Raw genomic sequence first — 25,697 nt, 5'->3', positions numbered from 1 at the left:
GGTGTCTCTCCAGTCTGCCTCTTCTAGGGGGCCCACCCACTCCTCCCACCGGGCGCGCAGCTTATTCAGGGATGCAGGGCCATTATTCACTAGGGAGCGGTAGATTCGGGACACTCCACCTCTGCCCGGATTCCCCATCATTACCTGGGCTTCTAACGGACTGAACTCTGGGAGGGAAACAGGTGAGAGGAGATGCGTGTGGATGGCATGGCGCAGCTGCAGATATCGAAAGTGTTGGGTGTGAGGGAGGGCGCGAGGGTAGTTGGCGCCTCCGAGAAACTCTGCTCTCCCGCAAAGGGATCACACAACAGATCAGCCAGAGCATCGCAGATTATTTAGGCCAGAAGGACACGGGGAGGTGGCAATGACAGCGGTCTGGGGGGTGCTCAAGGCGGTTATCAGAGGAGAGCTGATTGCAATTTCGGCTGCAGACAATAAGGAAAGGAAGGACTGCCGCCAAGAGCTGACAGCACAAGTGCTAGAATTGGAACAGGCGCACAGCCGAACAGGGGCCCCTAGGATCTGGGTTAAGTTGAAGGCAGCCAGGGCACAGCTGGCGAGCCTTGACCTGGACCGGGCGGAATATGCGGCACTGCGCCTCAAACACACGTACTACGTGGGGGGGGATAGGACGGGCCGCTTACTCGCCAACAAACTCAAAGCGAAAATCGTCTGAGCCAAAATCCCGATCATCCGCGATGAAGGGGGCCGAGAGCTGCGGGAAGACGACTGAATCGCGGAGGCATTTAAGACATTTTATGCCACGCTCTACAAAGCTGATACGGCCTCTGAGGCTGAAGCGGGAGCAGCATACCTAGAAGGAACTAGGGTAACGGCCCTCAATGGGGTAAACGCCCTAGCGCTCGATGCCCCCATACGTTTGGACGAAGTGGTCTCCGCTATTGCGCGCCTCAAGCCACTTAAAGCGCCTGGCCCGGACGGATTCTCCGCGGGCTTTTATAAATCATTCTGCCCCCTCCTGGCCCCGGTACTAACAAAGCTGTTCAATTCTTTTTTTAGGGGCCAGGATCGATCCCTCCATAGATGCTAGCGGCCGGCATTATTGTCCTACCGAAGCCAGTCAAGGACAAAACCCAATGCGCGGCATACAGGCCGATCTCCCTCCTCAACCTAGACTTAAAACTTTTCGCGGGGATCCTAGCCGCGAGGCTGGGCCCATGTCTCCCGGGTATAATTGAGCCGGACCAGACGGGCTTTATTCCCTCCCGCCAAAGCGCAGATAACACCAAAGCGCCTGCTACAAGTGATCGATAAGGCACACTACAATGCCACAGATGCGGCCTTTCTGTCAGTCGACCCCGAAAAAGCGTTCGACCGGGTTGATTGGATCTACCTCGACCAGACGCTGGCGAGATTTGGAGCAGGCGAAAGGTTTAGGGCTTGGGTGGTGAGCTGCTACACATCTCCTCAGGCGACGGTTAAAGTGAACGGAACGAGCTCCAAGCCGTTCGCCATACGCCGCGGCACGAGGCAGGGCTGCCCGCTCTCACCCCTGCTGTTCGCCCTCTATATAGGACCTTTCGCCCAACGCGTGCGGGACAACCAGGCCATCACGGGCATTAAGTTCGGGGGCGAGGAACACACGATAGGCCTATATGCGGACGACGTCCTGGTCGCCGTGGACAACCCCAGAGTCTCGCTTCCTGTGTTCCTGGAGGAAATGGAACCATTCAGGAAGGTGTTGGGCTTTAAAATAAATGTTGGTAAATCGGTAATCCTCCCCCTGGTGTGCAACACCCACCAGGCCAACAGAGGCTCGTTAAAACTAAGAGGACTGTCCACACAAACCGCACTTCCATACTTGGGGATCGAACTAACGCCCACAATGGCTCAAACAGTGGAGCTGAACTATACCAAACTTCTCACGCACATTCAAGAGGATATTCGGAGACGGAAACAACAACCGCTCCCGTGGCTTGGTCGGGTAGCTGCGGTCAAAATGTCCCTGCTGCCAAAAGTGCTTTACCTGTTTCAAACCATTCCAGTCACCCCTCCGATAGGCATGATCAAGAAGTTTCAAGATACGATACAGCATTACATATAGGCTGGTAAACGCCCTAGGATGCGACGTGACCTGATCACGCGGGTCCCCGCGGAGGGGGGGCTAGGGATCCCTGACCTACGGCGGTACTTTCAAGCAACACAGATGCGATATCTCCAGGAGTGGTCCAGGCCGATGTCAGAGAAGCGTTGGCTATTCCAGGACAGGGCCATGGCTGGGATGCCGCTCTGGAAGATCCCATTTCTGGCACGAACAGGTAGACCAGCATACATTAAAAAATCATCCATCACCAGGACACTTCTACAGGTCTGGGATGCGGTGGCGGTAGCAAGGGACCTCACATCCTTTCCCTCGCCAATGACGCCGCTATTTGACAATCCAGCGTTCCCACCGGGAATGGTCCCTGGCTCCTTCCCGCAATGGAGACAGACAGAGTGCAACTCGGCTGGTCATCTATTTGACCCGCAAAGGCTTTATGGCACTGAAGGCTATACAAGACGGGTACTCCATTGACAAACCACAAAACATTCAATATTTCCAGCTGCGGCACTGGCTTACTAGTAAGGATGTCATACCACACGTAGGCCGCGCTCTTAAGCCATACGAGAAGTGGCTCCTCGCCAAATCCTCAGATAAACGGGCGATTACAGAACTGTATAAGATATTGACCCCCCTGCCAACGGCTAAATCTGCGGGACAGCAGTGGTGGGAGCGAGAGTTGGGTCGCGCACTCTCGCACAAGGAATGGCAGGACGTCTACTACCGAGCACACCATACAGCTCGTAACGTAGCCAGTCGGGAAGAAGCGGTCAAGGTGGCTTACTACTGGCACTTAACGCCAGAGAGGCTACACAAAAGCAATCCTCGTCGAGACCCCTGTGCTGGAGGGGCTTCTCTGAATTCCTATTTCATAGACAAAATTTCCACCATCAAAGATAACATCCCCCCCTCATCACCTCTTCCTTTACCTCTCCCCCCTATGAATTCTAGCCGCCTGACTCAGCTCCCACCAATTTCTCAAAATTAATTCTCCGCACTTCTTCGCAAAGTCAGCTCAGGCTCACCCAATGACTGCTGCCCCCCTCAGATCCTTAGAGAAGCCTTTCTAGCATGCCCTGGCCCTCCATTAGCTTTGCTCAACAACTCTCTCGCTACTGGGGAGGTCCCCCGTTCCTTCAAACAGGCAGCTGTTATTCCCATTCTTAAAAAAACCAATGCTGACCCCACCATTCTAAGCAATTACCGCCCTATTTCCCTCCTTCCCTACTTGGGCAAAATTCTTGAGACCTATGTCACTCGCTGCCTGAGTACCTTTATAGAGAATTCCTCCTTCCTGGATGACCAACAAGCTGGCTTTAGACCCCTCCACTCCACCGAGGCGGTCATAGTAGCCGTCATGGATGCCTTGAGGAAAGGTGCCGACAACAACATCTCCCAGGTCCTTGTCCTCTTGGACCTGTCGGCTGCATTTGACACGGTCGATCATACTATCCTGATCGACCGTGTCAACAACGCCGGCATCCAGGGGGTGGCCCTCGAATGGCTCAGATCCTTTCTGAGCCATTGTACTCAAGCAGTCCATCTATCTACCTTTTCTGCGCCCTATTCACTCCTTACTTGCGGGGTCCCTCAGGGCTCCGCGCTCTCACCCTTATTGTTTAATTTGTACCTTCAGCCCCTTCTTGTTTCCCTCCGTAATACCCCGGTCACCATTTTCAACTACGCAGATGATCTTCAGTTAATTTTTCCCATTGACCCCCTTCCTTCCTCTCGTTCCAACTTTCAATCCACCATGCTCAACATCGCTGAGTGGATGCTCCATAGTCAGCTAAAACTGAACCCTACTAAAACTGAGCTGGTACTAGTTGGGGGCTCCACTAATCAGTGGAATTCCACCTTTTGGCCCTCCTCTCTGGGGACTCCACCTAGCCCAGTTAGCACGGTGAAGAGTCTGGGGGTGATCATCTCTGAGGACCTCCCCATGAGGCCTCAAATCAACGCAGTTACCTCATCCTGCTTTTTCCACCTTAGGCGGATCCGCAAGATCAGTAGGTTCCTCATTAGAGATGCTCTGATTTTAGTCATCCTAGCATTGATCACTTCCAGACTCGACTATGCTAACACGTTGTATGCCGGAATTCCATCAATCCACCTCCACCGGCTGCAACTTGTCCAGAATCAGGCAGCCCGCCTGATCTTTCGCCAGCCAAAATACCAGCATGTCACTCCTCTTCTGCGTAGCCTCCACTGGCTCCCCATCACCAAACGCTGCATATTTAAACTTGGCTGTGTCATCTTCAAAGCCCTATCTGATTCAGCCCCAGCATTAATTTCTTCCTGCCTAACACGGTACGTCCCTCATAGAGACCTCCGTTCTGCTACTCACAACCTCCTGGTTATCCCCAAAACCAGGCGGAAAAAGCACGGTGGCCTCAGCTTCTCTGCCATGGCACCCTTCACTTGGAATTCCCTTCCTACTGCACTCCGCCTGAGCCCCAATTACGATCACTTCCGTAAACTGCTGAAGACCTTCTTGTTTCAGTCAACACCCGAGTAACTCCTCCACCCCAGCTGCCGTTATGTCAAGAGCGCCATGAAACCGTTCGTGAACGTGCGCGGTACAAATATTTTTAACGTAACGTAACATAACGGGGCTGCGGACACATAGGGACCATGCTTCATCTGCTCTGGGAATGCCCGACGGTGCAGGAATACTGGGAGGAGGTCCTTCGGGACATAGATAGCTGTTTCGAAACGGAGATTCCCCGCTTTCCCCGCATGCACGATCCTAGGCCTGCCCAACAAACTCACCTTTCCACTTAAGTCCATTAGGGGGCGCCAAATGGGGCTAGCACTAGGGGCGGCGACGCAACATATTCTTTCACTCTGGGGCACCCCGAGGAAACCCACACACGTAGGGTGGCTCCACAGACTATGGTACATAATGGGATTGGAGCAGATCCAGGCGTCCCTAACACAGACTTCCGACACCTTTAGGGAAACATGGGCACCCTTAATCCCTCTGTTGTCACACGAACTATGTGAGCTTACCTGCCCAAAGTATCTCAAAGTCCTCAGACTAGTTGATGAGTTCTATAGACCACCAGAGGACAAGACACGAAAGGTCTGATGAGGGTCCACTCGTATGCCACACACCTACACAGCGGAACACACCGGGTAGGGGGGGAGGGAGGGAGGGGGCGGTTCCAGGGAAGGGGTAGTTGAGGTTAGGGAGGGTCTAGTTGGGAGGTTGGGTACGAGAGCTCTTAGAGACAGTCTGTTACCGGGCAGGACTCGCGCCCTCTCGCATGGACTCATGGCATTCTGCTCCAGAGATCGGCCTCCAGATGCTAACCGCGGACCATGGGGCTACAGACACATCTGGGGCTATGACTGTCTGATTGCTGCAATGTTGTACCTATATGAAAATAAAAATAAATTTGATCAAAAAAAATACATAGGGAACAAACGCATTCCCCGAGGACTTAGAATAATGATCTTTCCTAGTTTTGAGGATTTGGACAAAGACTTACTAACTGATTGGGAGGAAGGCTTACATAACGCCTCTTACAGAATGATGGCAATTCTGATTACTAATGCTGAAAGGAAGGTAGCAAAGATCAGAGAAGAAATTGTACATTCAGAAAAAGAAATTAATGAGTCCAGTCTTAAGGATATAATGCAGAAAAATAATGAGATTCTTAAGAAAGAGTTGAACAGGTATCAATTGTACTTAAAAGAAAAGAAACAAAGGAAAATACGCAGAGATGACAGCGATTACAAGAAGGGCCACATCTTTACTTTCGCTCAAAAGTATGACGATATAGTCAGTAAAACACAAGACAAAAGTGAGGGCTAAGAAGGGAAATCCACATGTGTTCTTGGATTTTTTCCTGTCTTGGATTACCACAATAAAGATTTGAATAAGAAACCTTACATCAGTCCGGACCTATTTATTACAAGATTTTATTTGTCACAGACACTAAAGATATCAGAGACTGTCAAAAAAACATTTCACAGATGGGTGCTGATTCCGCATTTTCTATTGTATATTTTGGGCTTTGCCCATGAAGGAACAGACAGGGTTGTGTTCCTTGGTCTCCTGAGCACCATCACCATAACCTTTGAGCCACAGTGGAAGAAGGTGCTGTTTTTGTTTTACCTCAACCCTTGTGTTTTGAAGAAAAAAAAAAGTATGTGTACCCCACTGTAAAGAGAAAATAACCATCTGTTACAACAATCTCAGACATAAGATTATACAATAGTCACACTACCATTAATGCCACTACATTCCCAATACTTATTTGAATACACTACTACAAGTGATCATTCATACCAATGTATTCAGGTTACTCTAACTTTGCCAAGATACAAAGTAGTAACTATAATGGCTGCCAGCACAAACACAGTCAATTTAAGGCGACTTAAATGGAGAAATGACTCCATACAAGAATTGCAACATACAGTAAAGGATTGCAACATACAGTAAAGGAACAGATATTGGCGATCCGCACTAAGCAACAAAATATAATGGATGATCAGATAAAATTTACCTCAAATTTAATATCTCTGATGCCGACTGTTCAAAGCTAAATCTAACAAAAAACATGTAAAATAATTTCCCGTCCCCTCATGTCCCCGATTGGGGAATAAAGAAAGTGGTCAGGAAGTTAAAACCAAACACTTCCGATGAGTTGGCATGGGAAAAAGTTAGGCTATTACAAAAGATTACAAAAAATAACTATGGGTCAAAAAAATAGAAAGAAAAAATATTTTGGGCCATACTACTGTAGAGTTCAAAACAAGTCAACTCAAGTTCATTTAGGGATCCAATTAACAAGCTGAGTAGACCAATGAATTTGCTGTCTGTCTTGCTTCGCCTTTCTGATAATACAATATCTCCCACACGGTGGCTCAACACTCGGCGAGGCAGAAGACATTAACACAAAACAGAAAACACCTTTAGAAAAGGGTTTTATTTTACAAAATGAAAAAACTCTTGTTTTAGAATACGGCTGGGGATTTTATTTTACACAATGCTCTCTAATAGAAAGGCTTTCCCAGATGCCAAATGCACAACATTCAAATACACAAAGATATATATATATATATGTTTATATGCAAGCAATAATAACACAGATGGTAAATGCAACAGTTAAATGGATGAATAATACTGATGAATAAACAAGCAGCAAATAATATGAGATAACAATCAAGAAAATATAATATGCTGGATGTCCTGCAATTGATTAGAAAGTTATGTATGTACACTAAATACATCAAATGACTACTTTGGATGTCCACCTAAACTCACTCACACATCACAAAGAAAACACCTCAAATGACCACAGCAACTGGAACCACGCATCACAATGGCACTAGTCAAAACTCAACACTTCACCTGGTGCAAACACTGCATCTTAGCCCAATCCTGACCGCTGGATTAACAGCTGTGGTTAGGAGCCTCAGCAACCAGGGTTCCACTCCGAAGTAGACGCGTCCGTCCCCATTCAGATTCCAAAATCCCAGTTTCTAAATGAGCAACCCTCAGCTTTATAATCTTAAAACACAAAAGAAGGTTTGAGAGAAACCTTCCCCCCTGAGCCAAAAGAATCTTACCAGAACTGGCCAGCTTCCAAGCAAGCATTCCCCTCTCCAATCTCGCATGTTCCAGTCTTTATCTTGATGAAGCTCACAAAAGCCTTCCAGAGTGCAATAAACAATCTCTCACAAAAACAATCCTTGAACGTGATTAACCCAAACAACTTGCAAGTGTTGCTGTGCATGCAGATAAAGCTCAAGTCAGGCAGAGTCAGAAAACAGGATGCCATGAGGCCATGTCAAACCCAATAGTAAGAACTTCATAATTCTACCAATGTACAACACAATGCACTTCAAGACTAAAAAGTACATTCCACACCTCACTCTCTCTCTCATGCTTTCGATGCTCATCCCACACGTTCTGTTCTTGGCAAGGCTGTTCTACTCCGTAACAGCTCCCACTGAAAAACTGCAAGGTTACAAGAAATAAACCTGTAAGAGAAGCAAGGCATATGCAGGACGTTGTACATTCAGGTTAAGATAAAATAACACAACAAAGTCAATTAAAATAATGGTAGTCAAATGTCATCACAGGATGTCAGACCACAAGAGTGCCTCTAGCACTACACTGTCCTCTAACATCCAGGAACATGATTGGGTCAACCTTCTGACAAGCATGATATTTCACAAGCAGGGGACAAGATCAGATGAAATCATCAAATCAAGTAGCGGGCAAGGTGCAGTGGGTTTACTTTCAGCGTATGGCATAAACTGTCAAAACCTCAAGGTCGATGCCATAACCAAGGAAGGACAGACAGGAAGATGCATCTTCGCAGGTGATTTTCACATATGAAGCTGCATTTTGGAATAACCAATCAAACACTCTGTATAAAGAAATAGAGCTATTAAATCAAATACCGCCAAGCTGGCAAGGTTCAATCATCTCCCCCATTTATAAAGGTGGCGACAGAACGTGCCCAGCCAACTGTAGGCTTATTGCGCTTCAAGACGTGGAAGCAAAATACTATGCCTCCTGATCCTTAAAGATTTGGTTGACTGGTCAGAATAACAATATGATCCAAACAGGATTCTGAAAAGAGTTCGGAACTATCATAAAGATACTAGCACTCTCGCTAGTAGTAGAAAAAAGCAAATGTAACAAGCAAAAACTATATCTCTGCTTTATTACCTGAAAGTGGGATTCAATAGCGTGGATCATAGTAGTCTATGGAGAAACTAAGAGTATGGAATATCCCAGACAAAATTTGGAAAACAATACTGTAACTTTACTCAAAAACATGGATTAGAGGTAAGCTGGGAAACGGCTCAAGACTATCAAGAGAACTGAACACAAAGAGAGGCCTCAAACAGGGATGTGTTCTGGCGCCACACCTTTTTAACCTGTTTATGAGTGACCTGACACCTCGACTCGACACCCCAGATTAATACCCACCCGCCGCACATGGGAAATATAAAATTTTCACATTTGGCGTATGTAGTTGACAGTGTTGATAAGCCAAAGAAAAGTTGGACTACAGAGAGCCTTGAATGATATGTACATGTATGTCACTGCCAATACCCTTGAAATTAACACATCAAAAACGAAAAACATGCAGATTTGTAATCGTACAACTCTCCCATTGAATATCTGGATAAACTGGAATGTGCTGGAAGAAGAGACCAGCTACAAGTACTTGGGAGTTTACATCAACAGCAGACTCACATATCAAGTGCAGAAAAATGACGTTGCAACAATCAGGGGCACTATTTTTTGCATTTACCACACTGGCCCAAAAACTAAATGGCCCAAGATGTAAGCCACTGCTTGTGGTGATAGCGCTAAAATTGTTACCTACAATATCCTATGCGAGTGTCATCAAGTACAGAAAAGATTCTGCACTTTTAAATATGTTACTGGTTACAACATATAAACGTGTTTTCCAACTGCCTAAGTCTGACTCACCATTACAAATACATCTAGAATTTGGCCTGACTAATGAAACCGTACGTAGATTGTACTTGACAATTAAGTGCTGGTATAAAATAAAACAAAATTTGGTCCATCACCCAATCAACAAGGCTCTATGGGAAGAGGTCGAAAAATGTTTTAAAAAATAATAAATCAACATATAACCAGTATCTGTTCAAAGCATTGGCATTAACCAACTCTGTAGAGCTCTGGAACAAGAACCTTTCCTTTGAAACTTCTAAACATCATCTAAATAAAGTTGCGAAAGTTCATTTGATACTACTGGATAAGAATACCTTCACATAGTAGTTGGATGGTGATCAAAAATTACAAAACTCTTTAACTATCTAGACCTTACCTTTTCAACAAGAATAAAAAAAACTCCTCAAGGCAATCCGCTTTGGTCAACTACCATTTGCCGATAAACCATTGTGGAATTATAGCAGGTCCATACCATAGTATGTAGACTCTGCGGTGGAACCAAAGAGGACTTTATTAATCTAATCTGCATTTGCCCGCACTTACACTTACTCACTGTATTGAAAAAAGCTTTTTTTTAGCAAAAGGGACCAGGACTTATTATACAAACATTGGACCCGTCAGATATGCAGCTTAATTGAAAACTGATAAAATATTTAAAAAATGGTAAGAACACCACATCAGGAAACACTTTAAGAAAGAAAGGTGAAGACCCACTACAGAACAAAGAACGACAAAAAATGCATTCTGGACTAGAAGAACATTCAATGTTTAAATGACTATGGTAGGGGGATTTTAAGGGCACTTGTTAAAAACTAAGTTCTGCAACGGCAAGGTTAACAGGTTAAAATGATAACCCGACCTACTATGTTTCAAGCTTGTTTGCACATTTATATTGATCTTAGAGGATAGTTGGATACACTATGTTTTGCAGTGACTTTAAAACGGGGTTTTATTCAGGGGTGGTATTAAGTATTAATTGTACTATGTGCAATTGTGCTCAAATTGTTATGTATTTAATTAAATAAACAATAAAATGCTCTTACTTAATAACTGTGATGATGGACTTGCGTAAATCAAGTCTTAGAACTAAGTGAAATAAGCTGGGAGTCCAAACCTGACCACAGAGCATTATAGCAGCGCTATGCCCAGAAAAAATGGCCCTAAACATTGGTCTGACAAACTGTGTACATCTTTCATATAAAAGGTTTAGGTCATTATATGGCCTCCCAAGAAGCCCAGACTAACGAAAAACTAACTGCTACATCAGCGCCCCTGCTCCCTCTTAGAACCGTTAGATGTCAACATACTGTTGCTAGCATTTGAAGGCTCTTGAAAATTGATCTGGTATTTTATGTACTCATTTATATGCTGTTTTATACCTTTTCCTGTCTATTTTATAATATGGACTGTTCTCTCTTGTTGATGAACAAACAGCTGCTACACTTATGCCCGTTAGATGTAATTACACAGACTGCTGCTAGTAACTGAAGGCACTTGAAAATGAGTTTGCCATTTACATACTTATTTATAACTCATTAGGTTTCTAATGTTGATAATCCATATGGGAAATAAGGAAGCTGATGGACCTTTGCCGCAATTATTCTGTGTTCAACAAAGCCATAGATCACTTAACGTAAAACTTGTAACAAGTATATATGATGTATATATTAGTTCAATTCGCCGTGGGTTATGGTCACCATCAGGAGAGTAGAAATTCTTGTAAAAAGATGTATCTCACAGGAACGATGTGTCTTCCCTCTGATCGCTCTCAATTTCGATATGGATTATCAACATTAGAAACCTAATTGGAAGGAAATTAATTTATCCAGTAGTCCCTAGAGTGGAGACATATTCATGAGTGAATGGGTTTGTCTCTTATTCCTTCATTATCCATCACCAGAGGTACCACCATCAGTCATCTACAGTACCACTTATGTGACAAAAATACAGAATTCCTGAGGAAGTCATACGCCGAAACGCGTTGAATGGAATTTTGGTTCTGTATATGAACAGTGATTTATGAATTGTATTATACACTTTTTGGTTTTTGTATACACTGAGGATTTATTTATGTACAGAATAATGATTGTATGAAGAACTATTTATTGTGAATTTGTTACTAAAAAAAATGGGGGAAAAAGTTTGAGAAAAAAATATTTCAAAAAAATAATGCTATAATGATAAAATTAAAATATACATCATGATAACTTATAGTAGTAATTAGTCGGTTTGTACAAGGTCTAATATGATGCCTATAAATATGCACAGAACCTGGTGCTAACTCTCCTTCTTCCTAAAACGAATGACAAAGGATGACCAGAGACAATAAATATATTGGAGTTCGGACAGGTCGCAGGGAGAGCAGATTATTTTTGAAGGAGTAGCAGGTGATACTGGGGTGATAGTAAATATCACAAGGGTCAAATCAATGATTAACATCGAGCTTCCAAACGGGTGACGTATGTTTAGGTCTCGCGACCGATCAATGCGCGCAAGCGCATGGAGCGGAGCGAGAATTCAAGTGCTCAAAATCCTCGTCAAACCAAGGGCTTCTTGCTGCGGGTTTCTTTGAGTTCACGTGAATCACGTGACCAAACAAGCACGCGCATCAGCCTCCCTCCCTCCTAATTGCATTTTTTTTTAACGGCCGCACAGCACATCAAAGGGCTTCGCCCAGCGTGCGCTCTGCGGCTTCTCCTCCCCTAATTAATCATGGCTGGCCGGCCGTACTATCAATTTCCCTGCCGCTCTCCATTATCAGGTACGTGTTGGTGACGCATTATTTCACTTTGTCTCCCGGCCGTTCTGCATTATCAGGTACGTGTTGGTGACGCATTATTTCACTTTGTCTCCCGGCCGCTCTGCATTATCAGGTACGTGTTGGTGACGCATTATTTCACTTTGTTTCCGTGCGTGCATTTATTTAATGTTATCCTCTCGTTCATTAGGTCCTATCTCTTGCACTTAGGTCAATGTGTCTCTATCACACTCTCATTATTTCCCTTTCTTTTTCTGCCCACTTCTCCCTCCTCTCTCTCCTCTCCTCTTCTCCTCATCTCCGTCTATCACTCATTCTCCCTCAGTCGCCTCTCTGCTTCATTTGCTTCTCTTGTTCTCTATCTCATTGGATACTTACCCCCTTGATTCGTTCTCTCATTCTCTTTCTCTAGACTCTCTCTCATCCTCACGTTTCCTCTTTCTGTCTCTCACGCACTCTTTCATTGTCACCCCTCAATCTCTCAACGTCTGTGTTCCGCTCTCTCTCTTCCCGCATCTTTCGCTCTAAACTTTCTCGCACACACACCATAATTATCTTTCTTTTTCCTGTGACCCTTGCTTCCTCTCTTGCGTCCCTTCTGTGCCTCTCTGTCTATTACTCGTTGTCACCCACACTGTCTCTTTACCTCTCTGTCTCTCCCGCACCGCTCTCATTGACCTACTCACTCTCGTCTCTATTGCTCTCCCACCCTAGACATTCCCCTTCCACTCACTCCCTCGCTTTCCTGCCCTCACCCCCTCCTTACCTCTCGATGTTGCGTGTAATAGACCAAAGGAACATTAAAATAATTCTATAAAACCTGTAAAAATAAAAAATAACTAGAAAAGTGAAACGCGAACAAACTCAAAAGTAAAAATAAAAAACCATACGCGCGGTTCACTTGTTTATTTTTACTCATCTTCGAAGTTTTAGCCGTTAATTGTGATTCTATATTTGGGGGCCCGCCGTTTAACTCGCAGTAAGAAATTGTCCACCCAAACCTCAATGCTGCCTAAAGCCAGGGTTTAATATTACTTATCCCAGTGGTGATAGCTTCGAGGACAGCCTAAGACATACGGATCGGTTCTGTTTAGGGCTATGGAGCCTCACTCACCTGATCAAAGTGGGCAGTGTGTAGGGCTACACACGTCCGGTTTTCTATCGGCACCAACGGTAGTTTAACGCCTTGGAAGGTACAAAAATAATCAAAATAACCGAAAGCCGGTATTTTTCATTTTCTCACTCCTTGATCTTATTATCAAACACGATAATGTGAAACTGATTATCACCTTATACAGAAAGGAAATACTTTGCTCAAATACCACACAAACCCTGAAAAAAGGCTACCCTGTGGGTAGTTTAACAGGCCTCAACTCAGTTGCATAAACATTTTTCAGTTTTACATTATGTCTTCTTGGTTTATAAATAAGGTAACAAAAATGCTTTTAACACTTTTTTAATTATAACTTTATGGCATGCCTCACAGCAGCCAAGCTGCTCTTGAACATAGCTTACATACATTGCCAAAGCCAATAGCTCTGGCAAAAACGTACCATTGCCATTATAAATTACAATCACTTTTATTTAAGTATTAATTATTTTAAAAAATTAAAAGCCATTGTTATTTGTAATATCAATACATCTAAGTCACGTCAATACAAAACATGTGGCATTACAAATGCTAAAAGTGTCACATTTGCTAAAGTAAAAAGTATTGGCATTGTAAATCACAAAACATAAATATAAAATGTCATTTACAAAACCAATAGCTCCAACTTTCCTCTGCGACGCGACGCCAGTGCTTGTTTTGTTTTGAAACTGCAAAACGAATTAGATCTTTAGGGAGGGCAAATTGTTATACGTTAATATTAATGATCATTCCACTAAAATATTATTTCCAAACCTTGCGAATATCAGTTTATTGGCTCAGTAATTAAGAGTGGTTGTCATACTGTTATTTAAGGATGTGAAGTTATTAGATCGTAGACAGTGAGAGAGGGCGCGTGCTCTGGAAGCGCCTCAAAGGAGGATGCTCGTGACAGGACAAACCCGGAAACAGCACGGATGCGGCCAGACCGGTTAGAGTGGATTATTCATGCTGTCTCAGCAGCCCATAGAGGGTGAGAACGACACTGAACTCATACTACTCCACAACACACCTGAACTCCGTTTATGTTAGCGGCGCATATTGAAATAATAGACCACATTTATCGAAGCCGCTTTTGATATTCGGAATTTTGGAAAATAATTCACAAACAATACAGGTGTAGTCACCCACACCCAATATGGACGACGACCGGAAGTTGTCATGTCTATGCGATGTTTGTACGATGTCTAGCACTTAAAGATATAATTATAGATGTTTCTGCAGTAGTTCCCTTAACCCGGCTACACTATTTAATTCCTGAGATTGATACCTGAGCGGGGATACTTGAACTGGAGCCAGACGGCGGAGACTCCACATGACCCAGTAGCGGTTACATGTAGGCTTTCCTCGCCTCCGGAATCTCTTTCACTGAACGCGAAACACTATTGCCATGTGTTTGACATTAAACGCACGTTTTCTCTGCACACTGCGCATGCGAGAACCAAGGACGAATGGAACAGCAGATTTGGTCTGTTAGACTGGCATCGCGTACTACGCATGGGCAGAGGCTCTGAGCTGTGGCCATGTTAGGGCCAGCCCAGGCCGTTCATTCAAGAAGAAAGTTTGCATCTGCAAGATTTTTAGGATCGAGTGTAAACCACGTTAGAGGGTGGTCACGGGTTGAAGAAGTCACAACCTCCACTCATTTTAGAAATTGGACGCCGTCCCCAACAGCCACTGAAACAGTTGTCACACAATTCAGAGCTCTTCCAAATGACCCCTGGAGCATGTGCTGTTTGTGAGTGCTGACAGCGAAAGTGCTCCACTTAAATGATGCTGCTTAGGCATGCCAACCCTCATGTTTCAGTGAGAATACCGAGTTAAAGGTTAGTGTGTTATTCTGGTTTGGATGCCATGTACCTTCCCCGCTTACCTGTCTTGCTGCTCAGCCTGTGTGGATGAATGGTAGAATGTTGGAGTGTGTGATGTAATGATGGAATGTGGTTTATGCCTGGTGGATGTGTGACAGTTGGGTGATTGGGCTGAGCAGCAAGAGAGCTGCTCCTGGTGGGGCTTTAATGATCCTATGATTTGGACTTATAATTAATCAATAAATCTTCTTAAATCATCACATCTCGGCAACAGCCTATCTCATTACAGTTAGTTTCCTGCTGCCCGATTCCTGCATAGAACAAGCATTTATAATACAGTAGGTCTCGCATTTTTTACAATTAAAGCTATTGGCGTTGTAAATGACAAGGTCTTTTACCTACGTGTTTTAGTTTGGAGTGTAACTGATTATGAACAGAGACACACATGCAGCACTGCCCATGGGTACTCGCAAACTATTTCCCAGGGGCCACACAGTTGGTCTGTGATGTGACCGAGGGCTGCATTGATGCCAGCAGGTAGTAATAGGGGATGGGGTAGGGCAGGAGGGTTTGAGTCAGATGGGTGTAGGCGAAGCAAAGCATATACATCTAGTCAGGGCCTGTGCTAGGCATGGGCAGCATGGCAGCTCCCCAGGGCTTCGCACTCAGCCCACCAGCATGGGGCCCCAAACTGATGGTTTGACCTGTTGTTTCCCTGTTTCCTTGCAAGTAGGGTCTATGGGCGGGTTCCCCTCCCTGGGCCTCTCAGGTATGGTGCCTGGAGGCCTAGGGGAGGGAGACGCTTCCCCTTGTCTCAATTGCAAGGAGACCCATTCAGAGACACTGCGGGAGGCCTATTGTACAGTATTTTAGCGCCTCCACAGTGTTAACTCATAGCCCACAAGCAATTCTTACACCTATCAGGCTGGAGGTGTGAGACTTGCTTGTGGGCTGACAGTTAAAACTGTGGGGGCCGTAAAATCCTGTACAATGGGCCTCCCGCTGTGTCTCTGAATAGTTTCCTTGCAAGGGGTCACTTAAGTAAATTAGAGGGGCCTTGCGCATTCACTTTTGGCCCAGGGCGTCGCAAATTATAGAACCGGCCTTGCATCTAGAGTCTGAATTGAACAACGTGAAACAAGAATCTTGGTAATAATCTCATCTCCATTTAAACAAATTGTGCGATCCTACTGAATTGTTTTATTTTACTTTCTCTCGTTTTTCTTGTTTATCACATATTAGGACCTTGAAATACGTCGCTTGGGGATGTGTGTTGTACAAAAACACCTGCTGTGTTTGATTTAATAAACTATAATGCTGTTATGTATAATAGAAAACCATGTCACCCAAAGAGAGCACATAAAAACCGACTTGCCTTTTAGTTCACTATTGTCATTGTTGTGAGGGTGGGGTGAAGAATGAATGTTTCTAATTTCATGTTTGAAAACTATCACGTAAGAAAAAATACTTATCGGGGTACTGATATAATCTGATGTACTAAGATGAAACAGTTCTGCATGTGATGAAATACTTTTTTTGAAATTTGAACAAACTTTAGCATACTTTTACACTTTTGCTCCAAGTTTTCTTTAAAAATGAAGGTATTTTTAAACCTTAGCAGTGTAGGACACCCTAGTTACTTCCTTTCTTTACCTTAAATTATCCTTTAAATAAATGCTCTCCTACTTGTTTAACATCCTTTAAAATGTTATTGCAGAGTTGAGTAAGCAGCATAGTGCTGCTGTTGATGAGGCGGTCGCATGCAAAGGTCAGGAGGGCCCCCAGCCGTACTTTGAGTATCACTGGCCTTGGAAGTAAGGGGAAAAGATCAAAAACAAAAGTTAATATTGATGAATGTATACTTACATCCCCGGGAGAAAAAAGCTGGAATGAATCTCCTGACGGAAGAAGTGTCAAAGACATTGGCATAGGTGGCAACACCCAACCTCATAGCAACAGGGGATTTTAATATGTTCCTTGGAGGTCCCAAAATAAGGGATACACTCTTGGAAGACCGGTTCCGGGCGTGGGACATACTACAACAGGCGACAAATAAATGGGATAAACAAAATCGGCTGGCAGGGGACAGCGTAAAGGACCTAGAACACCTTAACCTGGTAGCTCTAAATTGCCGCTTCATAAATGACAGACCCCCGTCAGCCACTTTCCACAACTTGACTGTCAGTTCTACCTTAGATTTCACATTTTCATCCCTTCAATTGTTTGGGAAAGTCACAGACTTCCAAATAGGAACAACGTCAGCCAGCGACCATCAGCAGCATGAATTTACCCTCAACTACCAGGGGTCTGTGCTATCCACGCCAGCAACAAATTTAGGATGCTTGCTTTCGGTGGCACAGAAAAGAATAAAATGTAACACGACCAACTTGGAAGGCTTCACAAACGACTCAAAAAGCCAGTGGGAAAAAAGCATCGCAAACCATACTGACTATCTAAGTGCCTGGGAACAATATACGAGCAGTCTTGGACGGACACACACAAGGAAATCTAAGATCAATACAACGCCGGATTCCCTAAGTCTCCGAAGACCTACAAAGCGTCCTGAATCAATGGGTAGCTATGATAAGGCCACAAACCAAAATATCAATATAAAGCTCCTTAAAAGAAACAATAACAAACTACGGCAGGAAAATACACCGAGACGGACCGGATATCGCGGCTCAAAAGGAACTGCAAAAACTAAAACAGAGTAAAAAGAAAATAATTTGGCATGGAAAAAGGGAAGCAGAGGAAGAGCTATGGGCTAGGCTTCTTCATGACGCAAAAGGACAAAGACACAAGCGGAAGATTCTGGAAAACAGTCAACACACTCCAGAACTCAAGAAGTCTCAGTATTGATTCTTACTTAACTGAGGAAGCCTCGGCCAATTACCTCCAGCCCCACTTTAACACAGCGTCAAAGTCTGACATAACTAGGCGACTAGAAAATGACAGAAAAACTCAAGCTTGCACCCCACAACTGGCCATTACTTCATTGGCGCTCACCGAACGACAAATCATAGGTAGGATTGCGAAAGGGAAGTCAGAGGGGGCTCCAGGTCCCAACGGGATCCCTCCCATTTTGTATAAACAAAACCCGGAATTCTGGGCAGCGTCCTTATTGTCACTTTTTAAAAAGATCATAGGCACCGTAACAATTCCAGCATCATTGACAGGCTCTTTAATAGCTCCAATTTACAAGAAAGATACACAAAGTAAGAAATTTGCCTACAAGGGATTTTGTTTGAGGAATATTTTTGAGATATTTTCTGAAGGATTGTTTAAGGTTGCACCCTATTTAGTGGTGAACAACAGTTTGAATCAGAGCAAAGTTATACATTATTTCAATGGAATAACAAAATATTTTTGAAAAAGAGAAACAACAATTCATATATAAAGCACGGGGTACAAAATCTACTTCAGGAAAAACATATTTAATATGTACTCAATCAAAAATCAGGTAATAAGGATTTGAAACAGCCAAACATAGACAGTGAGGTGGCGTAAGTTAACCTGCACAGCAGCTATGTTAACATCTTTTCATATATACATACATATATATATATATATATATATATATATATATATATATATATATATATATATATATATATATATATAAGAAGGATGTCAATAAATGAATAAACAGCGCCTTCAAAGCAATCAATGTCCAATGAAAAAGATGCGGTAGTCGACGTTTCGGTCTGTGATGGCGATGAGACCGTCAGTACTGTCGCACTGCGTTTGGGGAAATCATTCCTGTATTTAACTTTTTCTTGTCGAGTCACTTTATTCCATTAAACATTATTAATCCAACCATTTAACTCTCATGTCTTCCTTAAATACATCACTGCGGAGACTTTATATCTGTGCATCAACTTGTTTATTCATCATTTTCATATGCCAGACGTTGCCATTCTGGGCTTTTACGAGGGCATGTGTAAACAAACATATTTCAGCACTGTTAAAATGACGGCCATATGTTCCCAATGCATTTCGAATTGTTAAATTCTTCGTCAGGGGTTTAACTGAAAATGAAGTGAAAACAACAGTTAACCTAGCCACTCGAAATTATGCTTTAGCTCAAATTGCTGATAATTCTACCCTCAACCATACCCGAGTAATGACTATACGTGATGACACATCCCATGTCAATTCGAAGCCCAATTGACGAGACCTCAGGCGTGTCGATCGAGTTCCAGTGCTTAAGAGCCTAGAGTGAATTGAGTGCTCACAGCGTGATTACCGATTTCTAAAGTACCGCGGCATGACTCATTACAAGAGTCATTCACGAGTACTGAAGACATAGCGCTTGCGACGTGAAATTTAAACCGGAAAACCACGTCGACTAGTTGTTTGTAATAGCTTCTTTCTGAATCCAGTGAATAATACGGATTCGTAAACAGGAATAAATTAAGAATATTCCGTGGATTTCCATCACCCTTTTTGTCCTGAAGATGGTCTGACGGTCTCATCGCCATCACAGACTGAAACGTCGACTACCACATCTTTTTCATTGGACATTGATTGCTTTGAAGGCGCTGTTTATTCAGTTATTGACATCCTTCTTTTTATATATATATATGAAAAGATGTTAACATAGCTGCGTGCAGGTTAACTTACGCCACCTCACTGTCTATGTTTGGTTGTTTCAAATCCTTATTACCTGATTTTTGATTGTGTACCCCGTGCTTTATATATGAATTGTTGTTTCTCTTTATCAAAAAGATTTTGTTATTTCATCAAAATAATTTATAACTTTGCTCTGATTCAAAATGTTGTTCACCACTAAATAGGGTGCAACCTTAAATCATCCTTGAGAAAATATCTAAAAAATATTCCTCAAACAAAATCCCTTGTAGGCAAACTTCTTACTTTGTGTATCTTTATTGCCCAAGCCTCCAAGGGTGTATTGGGTTACCCACTCTTTTTTTAAACAATTTACAAGAAAGGCAACGTAAAGGACCCCATAAACGATAGACTCGTTGCCTTAATTGACAACGAGGGCAAATATTTTGCTGGTCTTCTTCTAGAGGAGCTCACGGAATGGTCGAACGAAAACGCTGTAATCCCCATCACCTAGACAGGATTTCGCAAACAAATGGGAACAACCTCAAACATTCTGGCTCTATCACTTCTTATTGACGCCATTAAGACAGCCAATCTGCCCCTGTAGGTATGTTTTATTGATTTTACTTCAGCGTTCAATGACATCAATAGAAATTTACTATGGTCGAAGCTGGAAGAAAGGAAAATTCCACCCGGGCTACTAACACAGTTGATTTCACTACATACGGATACATGGGTCCACGTTAAGCTGGGACTAGGAGACGCTTGTCAAGGAAAATACAGACAACAAAGGGCCTTAAATAAGGGTATGTGTTAGTGCCAACATTATTCAACATCTTTATGTCTGACCTTGCACAGCAGCTCGACGAAAGTAACTCTCATGCCCTAAGCATAGGTGTTCTTACCCTCTCTAATCTATCGAACGCTGACGATGTTGTGCTAATCAGCAGAACACCGATAGGTCTACAACATCTAATCAGCAAAACGTTCAATTACACAATAGTGAACAGCCTAAGCATCAATTTCTCAAAAACAAAAATAATGAAGATAAATGCTAAGACCTCACCAGCAAGGTTCTGCTGGCACATGGGAGGGGTAACACTGGAAACAGTGGATGAATACAAGTACCTGGGCGTATTTGTGGACAGAAAGGGCTCATGTCAAGAACAAAAGGAAGCAATAAAAAGGAGGGGATCCAGCATAGCAATTGCACTAAGGAGCCTTAAAACGAAAGCAGTCGGCCGCAGCTTCACCCCCCCCTGCTTCAAGTGATTCATGCAAAATTAACTCCGGCCATAACTTACGGAAGCGAATCCCTCCGAGGGAGGGACGCTCAGCTATTGAATAGGGAAGGCCATGAGAATGATCTTTAGCTTGCCCAACTACACCTCGCAGGCACAAATAAGGCTGGAATTCGGCCTGAGAAATCAAACGTTAGAAAGAAAGAATGGGTGCCTACGCCAAAAGATGGCACAAAATCCAGGGAGTAGAAGACGCAAGTCTGAATTATTACCTATGGAAAGAGATAGAAAGTAAGAGCAACGGCGCAGCTGCAAAATATCTAAAGCATTCAATAAACTCCTTGTGCCTACAAGAAGCCTGGAAGTGCAGCGGGTCCCACACCACCTTTAAACAGCTAGTTAACAAATCAGTAAGATCAATCTCTTTATTAGAGGACAAAGCAAGCCTAGCCAACAGGGCTCATGGTTGGATAGTTATCCAAAACTACACCAGCAGCTTCTGCCAAAGCTATTTTGGAGTTGGGTTCACCAGGTGCACAAAGGAGAAGTTCTTATGCTTACGGCTGGGCTTACTTCCATCACAAAATCATCTCCCCCCATGAAAAAGGCCCCAAGCAACAATGAACTGCCGAATATGCGGGAATGCAAAAGAGGACATCCTGCACTTAATATGCACCTGCAAAAGTCTGGACAAAGAGCGCAGATATCATCTAAAACCGTCCCTAAATAAGCTAGGAATAAGAACATGCCGGCAGGCGGTCAAGGCTTGCTTTGATGGAAAAAACATTCAACTAGCAAACCATCTTGTCAAATTCTTGGAGATAGCGGAAATGAAACAAGAATGATAGAAGGCAAGCAAGGGCTGAAGCAAACCCAAAGGGGCAAAGAAAATCTAACTACCTCCTCAGTACGGGCAAGAGACAGCCACCCGAATGCCAGCCAGCATACAACAAAATAGTAGAAGCTGAGCGCTACAAACTAAATGACTCCCTCAAATAACAATCTTTTATGTAGTAAGCCTATATCACAGCGTGGCTCAAACCCAGGAGCAAGGCTTTTAACACCGCCACTATAGGCTAAATAAGGGACTTACTTTTTTTAAATCCATGTCCAGTGTGAAAGAAGCGTAAATCTCTGTAGAAAGTTCTATTTGCCACATGAAGTTATTATCATTATATATCCTATTCTAACAATTGTATTTAAATAATGTTTTATATGCTACTCTTTGCAACGGTTTTATTTAACTGAGCAATAAAGATTTACTATTCATTTTGATTAAAGGATCTACTTTCGTGAAAAAAGGATGGCCCATGAAAGGGTGTGTTGAATCTTTCTTACCTCCTTTCGTTCAGGTTTCTGATGAGTTGGCGGTTGTTGAAGGTGTTGGGGTGAGAGGTGATTGCTTTGTGCCACCCTCTTCGCTCCGGTCTCTACTCATTAGAGAGGCACATGGAGGGCACTTAGGAGTAACTAGTACATGCAAGGCTTTGAAGCAATTGTATTGGTGGCTATCATTAGAAGCACAGGTTGAGAAATGTGTTGAAGGGTGTTCTGCTTTCTTAGTTTCTGATGAGAATCGGAAGAAGCATGAAACTCCACTTAGTCCTGTCTCATTGCCGTTGGAGGCGTGGAGCAAAGTTTGCAGGGCCATTTGAACCACTATCTTCTGGACAAGTTTTCTAATGGTTTTAGTCAATAATTTCAGTAAATGGGTACATTTTAAGTTCAGTTCACATCCTGACACTGAGTTGGTTATTGGTTTTCTCAGAAGTATTTTCCTAATTGAAGGTGCTCCTAGGGAATTGGTTTCCGACAATGGACCTCCTTTTGTATAAAAAAGAATGTGTTCATTTTTGGAGCAACAGCAAATTAAACACATTACTACTGCCTTTTATTCCCCATCTGTCAATGGTTTAGTGGAGAGCATGAATTGGTTTCTTAAGGAAGGAATTCAGACTGCCTTAATATCGGTTATGATACCAAGGACTTTTTAGTATAAAGAATGTGTTCATATCTGCTTACCCCGCATAGCACCACGGGAGTGTCTCCTTTTCTTCCTATGATAAAGAGGTTGCCCAGATGCTCATTTTGTCCTGATTGGGTCAGGAGAATTAACAAGCAGAAGGCTAGTACTTTGTTGGAGGGTGTTGCTGATTGTGTTGCCTCAAAGCAGTTGCAGTCCAAATTATTTTTTGACTCAAAGCATAAAGCACGCCCTTGTGATCTTTCAGAAGGCGATTCAGTCTTAATAAAAATTCCCAATAAAGTCAAGAAGGGTGAGAGTGTTGAGAAAGTCTCTAGGGGTTCAGCATTTTTAAAAGGTAAGGGTTGGTGTAGCAAAATGGATTCAAAGTGTCTAAAGAACATGCAGAAAAAATTACACGCATTAGAAGGACGGAGGATATATATTTTTTAGATATTTCTGGGAGTGGCTCCATTGGCTCAGCGTCCAGCGTTATCTCAGAGTGTCTATTGCATGGTTCTTGTGGAGAAAACTCATGTTTTTCGATGCCCAATTGTAGCAGCAATGAGGCATGTATGTCTTCTGAAATACAACAAATAGTAGTTCGTAATATGGGGATGCCTTTTACATGAACTAATTTCCTTTCCTTTCCAGGCACCTTCTAACCTTTGACCTTTGTTTTGGGGTTTTTGGAAAGGGGAAGGGGTTGTACCGTGCCTTCTTCTTCTTATGGCATCATTGCTCTTGTATCAATGATAAGCCTAAGGCTGCTCGACCACTCTGCCACCTTGGAATTGCTAGAGTAAGCCCCTGTCCACTCAGGAGGAAACCCCTGTACTTTTTACACGATATACCTAATTTTTAGTATTACATTTAAAAAGCCAGCTTCCTGCATGCAGTCCATAGATTTATATATTGATATATAGAGGATAGATAGCGGATAAGGCACTCCAGCTAGCAGTGCCTCTCAGAGTTGTGGCAGTCATGCAGTCGGGCTCTATATCACCCTAGCACGTTGGTGTTCTTGCTGTCAATAAATATGTTCACCCTTCCTACGAGAGACAATGCTTTTTGAGAAAATCTGTAAATAAATCTGGTGTAAAACTCATACAAACATAGGTACAACCTTAATTAAACCTTACAAGATGGAGCCTGTAGTAATTTAATTGCCTGTAGTAAGTTCTATTAGGGAGAAATCCCCTTGCCTGAAATTACATGTTCTAAGTATTCAACTTTTTCTGTTAAAAATTTGCAGGTTTCTATTTGTAATGTCATACCTTTTTCATTAAGTATGTCCATACCTTTAGACAACGTTTGTGATTCTACCTTGTCAGCATAAACCCATGACACCGCTTAATCCCTGAAATAAGTTCAACATCAGTTTCTGAAAAACAGAAGCTGCTGGTACCAGCCCAAATAGCATTCTGATGAATCTGAACACCCCATCAGGTATTATTGAAGCAGTTAGATTTTTACAGCTTTCCTCCAGTTCAACTTGGTGGTATGCTGATTTTATGCCAAGGGATGTAAATTATTAGGCTCCTTCCAAGAGTGCTAATAGCTTGTGTATTTTAGGAAGTGGATGGTAGTTTTATCTGTTTGTTCAAAGTTCTCAAGTCTGCACATAATCTTAATGAACCATTTTTTTTTAACTAATGCAATGGATGAAACCCAGTCAGATGCATCAAAAGGTTCAATAACTCCATCATCCTGTAATTGACCTAATAGTTCAGAAAGGTCCTTCATTGCACTGAAGGGTACATACGACAATGTATGCCTAACAGGACATGCACCTTTGTTGAGTATAATTTTGTGTATGAGACTTTTGACCGCCCCAACTCCTCATGAAACACACTTTTACATTTTGAAATAATACCTTCAATACCTGGTTAAATGGACAGGCAATACACAGGTAAGTCAGCTGCGGGATCCAGAGCCATTCCCAAGTTTTTGAGCGTCTTCAACCTAGGACATTTTGCGCATATTTAGCCACATAAATTGTGCCTAAAACAGTGTGATACAAAAAAGAGATAGTTGCTACAAAATAACCAAGGATATTAACGGTGGACTTTCCATAGCCATCAGTTTTAATATAATTGATCTCTAAAGATCTATTCATCCATTGCTTTTAAAAAACACATCTGAAAATTAAGTAAATGGATATCTTGAATCAGCTAACATCGTGGTCTTAATACCATCAATAACCGCTTCCGCTTCACAATAAGATGGTTCACATTGTTCAGAATCAATGTCCGTTGTCTGACTCTCTACCACCAGGACTAAGTTTTCCTTCTCATTTACCACATGTTGTATATTCTTATTCTCCTGGATTCTATTAATATTTTTGTGAGATTTACATACACTGGAAAAATGCCCAACTTTCCCACATTTAAAACATTCCATAAATATCCAAGGGCACGGTGTTTTATTAAAATGTGATCCTAATCCATATCTTTATTTTTTTTTTGTTATAATTTTTTATTAGCATTTCATAAATACAAAATTAACACATTCTATAACATTTCTCAATAAAGAGATATTGATGAATGCAAATATAAATAGAAAAACAAATACATCACAATTGAAAAACTATCATATAAGGGAGCAGTTGAAATTTATAACGTATTACAGCAAGATAGAACTAATACAATTGGCGTAAAGTATTAAATATTGACTGTATAATATTAAAGTAT

General features: G+C 42.8%; 1 protein-coding gene across 1 annotated transcript in view; it reads right to left on the bottom strand.

Annotated features, from left to right (window-relative positions):
* NLN (neurolysin) overlaps positions 1-14,912 on the bottom strand; it is a 282,536-nt gene extending 267,624 nt beyond the window's left edge. Inside the window, exon 1 of the mRNA XM_086960698.1 lies at positions 14,691-14,912. Coding sequence (XP_086816824.1) covers positions 14,691-14,737 — 47 coding nt within the window. The 5' untranslated portion in view covers positions 14,738-14,912. The remainder of the gene's footprint in view (positions 1-14,690) is intronic.
* Positions 14,913-25,697: the final 10,785 nt, after the last annotated feature.

The sequence above is a fragment of the Lissotriton vulgaris genome, chromosome 3_1 (genome assembly GCF_964263255.1).
Source record: "Lissotriton vulgaris chromosome 3_1, aLisVul1.2, whole genome shotgun sequence".
In the NCBI taxonomy this organism is placed as follows: Eukaryota; Metazoa; Chordata; class Amphibia; order Caudata; family Salamandridae; genus Lissotriton; species Lissotriton vulgaris.
Note: the sequence above shows the minus strand (reverse complement) of the source record. Positions and strands in the feature narration are given on the sequence as shown.